The 7,777-nt window shown below is 34.0% G+C and overlaps 1 protein-coding gene across 4 annotated transcripts in view; it reads left to right on the top strand.

Moving 5' to 3' along the window:
• The first annotated feature begins 2,977 nt into the window (after positions 1 to 2,977).
• The window catches only part of LOC106458682 (uncharacterized serine-rich protein C215.13-like), a 47,518-nt gene continuing 42,718 nt past the window's right edge, over positions 2,978 to 7,777 (top strand). The window contains exons 1-2 of one of the 4 annotated variants that reach the window (XR_002610406.1): positions 2,978 to 3,390; positions 5,355 to 5,548. Coding sequence is in view for 1 of the 4 variants with exons in the window: in XM_013918213.2 (XP_013773667.1) it covers positions 3,343 to 3,390 (48 nt within the window). In the remaining 3 variants the exon portion in view is untranslated. Of the gene's footprint in view, positions 3,391 to 5,354; positions 5,549 to 7,777 lie in introns of those variants that run through there. The other 3 variants (XM_022384947.1, XM_022384946.1, XM_013918213.2) reach the window with 3 other exon arrangements.

Below are 7,777 nucleotides of genomic sequence, written 5' to 3'. Positions count from 1 at the left end.
ATGTTTGGTAGTAAGTAGTTCTCTGACCATTAGTAGAGGACAAATTTAGTGTGCAGAGATCTGTATAACTGACGTTTGTTTGTTGTACTTTCTCTCTCTCATGTTGATTCCTAACTGGTATTTAGCTAAAAACTGAAATTCCAACATTATTTGGTATTTCTTAGAAAACCATAGATAAGACGCTCTATGTTGCCAAAAATTTTCGGACAACACAGACTCAGCCAGTCGTGGGTCCATTTTCAAGTGAATCTCAAGTTACATTGTTGCGTAGAGTTTAGAAAAGACAGCACTTGCCACAGCCAGCCAGAAATCAAGATACCGAGGAAAAATGAATTCATAGAATCTTTGAAGTGAAATGATTATTGATTTAAGCACGGTTTTTATAATCAGTTGGGCATTTAGCTTGGTATTGTGATATGTGAGTGTTTTAAGCTATCTCTTTGAAATTTAGCGGATGAAAATATTCAATAATTCATACAAAGTGAAAAAAAATTATTACAGAGTTTCTTTACTTCTAAGCAAACAAGTTGCGTCAAATCTGGACATTCATTAATCTTGCTCTCAGGCTGTTATACATGAGCAGAAGAACTAGTCCTGCTGTGTCATTGTTTGTTCTCTGTGTGTGGCTGGCATATTTTATAAGTTGTTGATTAACTTTAAATGTTGGCGTATTGATCATATGCAAAGATAGAGATGCTGAAAACACTCATATACCTTTCTATTAATTGCACTAGTTGGATGTATGCGTGATGTAGAATTCTGGGAACTTATAAAAGAGACTTGAATTATATATTCTTCTAAGTGAAATTAGCTCTTGCACAGAAATCATCAAGTAGTGGTCAGACTGTTCCGTGTTTTGTTGTTGTCCGGCAGACACAGGCAAAGAACTCTGCCATAGAGTGAAGAGTATCGTTATCTGTCATAGACGCAGTTTTCACGTACCTGATTTTCTTTTGTGGAGGAAGAAAATTACTATTTTTGATTCAAAGAGAAATTTTGTGTGTCTAGTCTTCTTACTTATGGTTGAGTTTCATTTATTTCATTATCTAAAAATAAGTTCTCGAAACTTCCCGTTATTGTGGTCTTAACTAACTTATTGTCTTACCACTTAGTCCTGAAAATTTTGACTCGTATAAACAGTAAGATTGAATAATGTTTTATATATATACCCAGATTGTTTAGGAATAGCAGTTCTAATATGTACGACGACAAGGTAAAGCAATGGGTTAACTTACTTACATGCTGGATAATTTACCTGCATCTTGAAATACCACACTGAGACCAAAATCTAATGGAAGTAAAAAAATATAGTAATAGTAATCTCTGCATTGTGCAAGTTTCATAACATACAAGTCATTCCACAAGTTAAATTGTTCAACTACTTTATTATTTAAATTGGCTCTCCAGTTATGTATAAAACTGGAGTGATTCATTGGTCAGTATAAGTTGGAATATTATCTTCCCTTTAATGTGAAGTAAGTATAATCTTTGATGTGGGATACCAAATGAAGGTTATACTTTACCTGACCAAAATCTGGCATCTCATTATTCTTTCGGTCCTTTTTCCTGTTCCAGCATCTACCGAAAAAGACCACTATTCGTTATTAATTCAACTCTGAAACCAATAGATTAGACAACGTAACTTAAGCGTATGTATTTGTTTCCAACAGCTTTATTATTCTGTTTGTTTCACTTACTCGAGTTTGATTTATTTCCGTAAAACTTTCCCTTCCAAGCCACTTGTTGTACGTGGTATTTCCTGATGGTAATTAGAGTACCTGAATACCGCTTTCTCTAGATATCACTATGTGAACCCAACCATAAAAAATCTATATTATTTAGGTGCAAATGTCTGCCAGTGGTATTAATGATAACGAATTATTACCTGCTACTATAATATACGGCTAACAACCAGAAGAATGGTGAGGTGTCAACCAGAACCTTTATGAAATGTAAGTTAGGTGAAAATGTATATATCACACGGTCATCCTTTGAGAGCGTCGAATTTAACAACATCTCTCTGAAATACAACTCAGTTTCTCAGGAAGTGAAAGTTACGACGCTGTTGTTTGGAGAGCAAAGCAAGTGTTTATTTTTTGTTTAATTTTTAAAATCGCTTGTTTGTTTTCTCTCACAGTTCTTATTGTACTACTGACACGAAACCCTAGGTACCTGACACAAAGCGCAGAAGGCGGACGTCCCCAAACTTGTTCACCTGGTATGCATACGCTATTATTAACAAATACATTGAATTGACAGAATGATCAAGCGTATTTTTTGTAATCTACTATATAACAAAGTTAGGCATTCCTGCATATGTCTATAGCAAACAACTTAGAGAGTAGCGTCTGTGCTATACAGATAACCTTAAGATTTAAAAGAGCAATAAAGACACGTCATTTGCGACATAATGCTGGTTATTCTTTCAGAACAGCTGCTAGCATCTATCTTATATAATTAGGCCACTTTCCCAGATCAGTCCTTGATTAATAGACTCAAATCTTCACATAACTAGACTCGCTCTTACACAGTTAATGCTCACCAGTTAAAAGTAATGATTAGAGGTAGGAAATTATAAGCTTTCGTGGTGGTAGGTCAATTCTTTGTCAAGTATATAAATTATTGGTCCGACAACAACAAAAATAATAGTTAGCAAGCTGTGTACGAATTGTTTCAAAGCAGAAAAATCTCACGTCGTTAATGTTTTAAAACGCATCGAATGTTTTATGTAATCTTCTTTGTTATGTCTATTGTAATGTGGCTTTAAGTTTAATACGGGGTTGTTTCTATGAGATTGACTGGGACATTCGCAATCACATTAAAAAGCCACTAGTCATAAATGTGGCGCGAATCACAGCGCTCCCGCCTGGCAGCCTGCCAGATCACACTTGTACCTGAAGTACGTGTACACAAATACCAACCAAAAGTTCCTTGGCGTCGCATTGGTTCGTTTGAGGCGATGGTTTAGAAGCGGGAATCGGAGCGACCAACGTTAGGTTTTGACGTAATGATTCCAGGGCACTCTCGGTACCCAGTGTCTATCTCTCATTCCCACTTCACTTCAGACCCCCGGTTCGTTTATTCCCCTCCCGAGCAATAAGATCGGGCTATCTCGCAGGCGCTAACACTCTTGCGTTAGTTTGCTAGTGTCTTAGCGAGGGAAAGGTGAACTGCGCGTGCCGCAAGCGCCATGTTCTTAGGTCTCCGCACGCTGAGTGATGATGTAGATTATAGCGAAAACAAGCATGTGTGTCCATGGTTGATGCACTTTCTGTCATCGCGACCGGCAGTCACTTGTTTGGCGGCGAACCTACAGCTTCTGTCTAGCCAAAAGCTCATGGCATGGGTATAGAGGTCCAGCCCGTCCCCTGCTTCGTTCTGGATAATAAGGTAAGTAAAATTAAGATCGGGGCTTAAAACTACATAACGCAAGTGTTACAAACAGCATAACCAGTAATGTTTTAAATGTAATTTGTTCCTACAATGTATGATTAGGTAATACGTTCTCTACTTCTGAATAATCTACTAACTGAAAAAAAAATATGTACGATTTATTTCAGTTTTAATGTCACAACTGTTCCTGGAACACTTTTTCTAAACTCTCAAAGTTCATACTCATCATTTACATAGAATGATGTCAGATTTTTAACAGTCCTTTCGCACTCCGATAGAGTAGTAACGAGATAATTACAAACAACTGAAATAAACAGAAACGTCGCGTGCGTACGTGTTACACATACTTATAATTCTATTTTCTGTGCAAGTTCGTTTAAAAGTTTAAACAAAACTTAGTGTACCAGACTCAGGAAAGTAAGTCGATTGTTTTTTATATGAAGTAGTACTGTTGCTGGGTTGAGGGATTCTCGCTGCGAATCTACACCTATGTATTTTTACATTTAATATATGAAATATGGAGAGAACTTTTATTGTATTAATATTAAATTTCGACCAAAGCAAGCTAGTAAAGACCTGAGCTGGTTAAATAGAATATTATAGCTATATTATTTAGTTGCACGAAGTTGCCTAATACTACAGGCATATATTTTTTTAAGAGAAGTAAATTTATTTAAGAGCAAACATTTGCGGAATTTCGAAGAGATAAATTTGGATTGCTGTAATATTTCTCTGACCTTACAATAGGTGGCGGCACTATGTGTTGAATATGCTCTGTATCTTTGCATGCAATAATTGTAAAATTGTTGTGTTAATTATAATTAAAAAATGACACTTTTTCATTATGCTTTATTTTCTAGTTTAAAGTTTTTTTCACCTTGATGCTAATACGATAAAAAGGTAAGCCTTAACGTAACTGTGAAAAAGAAAATTGTGCAGTACATAAAAGTGTCCCGTTATTTAAGTTAAGCAGTGCTTTAATTGTGGGCATTACATCTGTCTTAAGTATGTATGCTCATACAAATTAAACAGCATAAATTTTTATGATCATATTAATCTCTGGTTTCACTAATATCACAGTTCAACATTTTGTAGCTTATCGTTGGATTAATTAATATCACAATTCAACAAAAAACGTTCCATTATATATAGAAATATTATTAATTTACTGGCTTCTAGTGTAAAACTGTACCATGAAATATATTAATAGGCTGGTTTCTGGTATAAAATCGGACCATGATATATATTGATAGACTGGCTTCTGGTGTATAACAGTTCCATTATTTATACAGACTTATATCAATATACCGGTTTCTGGTGTAAGACCGTACCAATATGTATACAGACTTATATTAATATACCAGTTTCTGGTATATAACTGTACCGCGAAATAGGCCCTTATTTTATTCATCCTTTTATGTATTTTTAAAGTATTACATATTAGCTTGTTTTAAATATTTTAACCATAGATATCCATTTGTGTAAAACTGGAATGCTGTTGTATGCGTTGTTCATGACCGTATATTTAAAAGTTTCAATGTAAAAATATTAGCAAGAGTTTAAGTTATAACTGAGAAGTTATTGTGACAAGAGCGACACATGTTTAAACAAGTGCCTTGGAAGAGTGTGTAACGATTGGTGTAATACAACACGTCCTGTCTATTTCGTTAGTGCGGAGTTCTAAACAGTACACTAGAGCGTACACGACAACAGCGTGTTATGTATAACACGCGTTTACTTTCCGATTAAGCATCATGTGAATGGCGTATCTTATCTTTTTTCAGAGATTCTAGTACTTTGTGTTGCTGGCTTTGTTAAAATTCGAGATATATGTAGTAGTACTGAAATTATTTACTTCTTATAGATATAGACTCTGTTCAGCAAAAATATATTTATACATCATTAGTGTTGTACAGTATAGTAGTATTTAGAATATTATTGTGGCTCTGATTTAAATACAGGTTCATGAACGTCTTTGTACTAATACGGTTTTTTTTCCTCTGGACGACGAAAGAGAAGGTCATCAATTAAGAAAAAAAAAACATCTTTGAAAAAGAAATCCCTGGCAGCATATAAATATAAACGATTGGTGAAGTTGTTGTAACTAATGCTATTGTGTTGTCGATTAAATAAAGCTGTAAAACGTACGAATGAATATGTTGTAAAGGGTCATATAAAATAAATTGACACTTCTTGAATTTTAAAACCAAACAAATATCAAACATATAAAAATCAACTAGTGGAATCAGCGTTGCTGTTGGATAGAAGCCAATATTTAAATAGATACAAACATAAAAAATCATACAAATAAGAAACCAACATTTACACAATTAAGAAGTGTTCATCCGTGCAGTTAAGAAACCAATAATGCTCATACTGGAAAGAAGCTAGTATTATTCCAAAGAAAATACATTCTGATTGGTCGGAAATAAACCAGTATTCAATGAAATGTGAAATAAATTGGTGTCTAAACATGTGAAAACCAAAATGACAACAATATTTGCTTAGATAAAGATAACGTAAAAATACAACAATGTTACTTGCACTTACAAAAACAGGTAATTTGTATAAATAAGAAAGAACCAATGTATGTACACATTCGTACAGGTTGAAAATAACTATATTTATAAAGATATAAAAACATATTAGCATGAAAACTAAATATTCAGCCTGAAAAAAAAACAACAACAACAATTACGTAGATAAAAACCAACTTTCTCATCTGTTGAAAAAAATAGTTTTTCACTTAGACAGGAAATTAACACACATAGGTAAGAAATAAATACTCACAGGTAAGAAAGTAGCATTCACATAGGTAAGAGAGAAATCAAAACACGGGTGCCTATGTCATTTTTGGTTTCTTACCCGTGTTTTGCTTTCTTTCTTACATATGTCATTTTTAGTTTCTTACCCGTGTTTTGATTTCTCTCTTACCTATTTGAATGCTACTTTTTTAAAGAAGTCAGTATTTACACAGGTAAACAACCAATAATAACATAGGTAAGAAAGAAGTCAATATTCACGCAGGTAAACAACCAATAATGACATAGGTAAGAAAGAAGTTATTACTCACACAGGTAAGAAACCAAAAATGACATGAGTAAGAAAGAAGTCAGTATTTACACAGGTAAACAACCAATAATGACATAGGTAAGAAAGAAGTTATTATTTACAGAGGTAAACAACCAATAATAACATAGGTAAGAAAGAAGTTATTACTCACACAGGTAAGAAACCAAAAATGACATGGGTAAGAAAGAAGTCATTATTTACACAGGTAAACAACCAATAATGATATAGGTAAGAAAGAAGTTATTACACACACAGAGGTAAGAAACCTATAATGATATAAGTAAGAAATAAGTCAGTATTCAAACAGGTAAGAAATTTGTAACGACATAGGTAAGAAAAAAGTCAGTATTTACATAGGTAATAGGTAAGAAAACAATTACATAGGTAAGAAAAAAGTCAATACTCATATAGGTAAGAAGCCAGCATATGTATAGAATACAACATTACGCTCAGTAAGTAGGTAAGAAACCAATATGTTTATACAACTAAGAACACAGCGTTCACGTCAGTAAAAAATTAATATTCTCATAGTTAGTTACGAACACAACATTTAGATACGGAGGAAAGAAACCATTATTCACATACGTGAAAAATCAGGAAGTAGGAAAGAAAGACCAAGGGAAAGGAAATTGCGTACTTGGTGTCCAAACAGGATGTATGTTTGTGGTTGCTCATTTATATACTTATTGGGACGTATAATTTTTATTCTTAATATTTATATCAAGAATCGTAAAATATCGGAAACAAATATAACCTATGTGTGTGTGTGTTGAGCTGGAAAATTATTCCACATTGCTTACACACCCGTTCCTTTAGTCACTTCCGGTATGACGTCATAAGGACACTGTTGAACTATATAAACAACAATACGGAAATTTGAAGTGTTTTAGTAAGCTTTCATTCCTAGTTAAAACCACTGTTTCACTGCTCCAATTTCAAAATTATACCAAATTTGCAAAGGTTCTAGGCAATGCTGGGCTTATAAACTAATGCTATAAATGGGGATGTGGGCTGACCTTTCCACTATTTTTGAGACGTAGCATATGAACCGTTACTTTCGTTTGTTATCAGCTTCACGCAATTTCCTATCGACCTACCCGCTCAGTTGAGTCTTCATTTTAACAAGATAAAATTGAAATGGTTGCCGAACTTGTACCATTCGTTTGACTGGGAAGAAGAAGTCTAAAATGCTCCTCACCCTCCCAAGTCTTATATCTTATTTTTCAGGGGAGATACATCCGAGTTCTTCTATTCAAATGTATCTAAATTGGTTCAGCTGGTTCTCAGAACAGCTTGTGATACCTAGACAGAC

Source organism: Limulus polyphemus, unplaced genomic scaffold (genome assembly GCF_000517525.1).
Source record: "Limulus polyphemus unplaced genomic scaffold, Limulus_polyphemus-2.1.2 Scaffold500, whole genome shotgun sequence".
Taxonomy (NCBI): Eukaryota; Metazoa; Arthropoda; class Merostomata; order Xiphosura; family Limulidae; genus Limulus; species Limulus polyphemus.
Note: the sequence above shows the minus strand (reverse complement) of the source record. Positions and strands in the feature narration are given on the sequence as shown.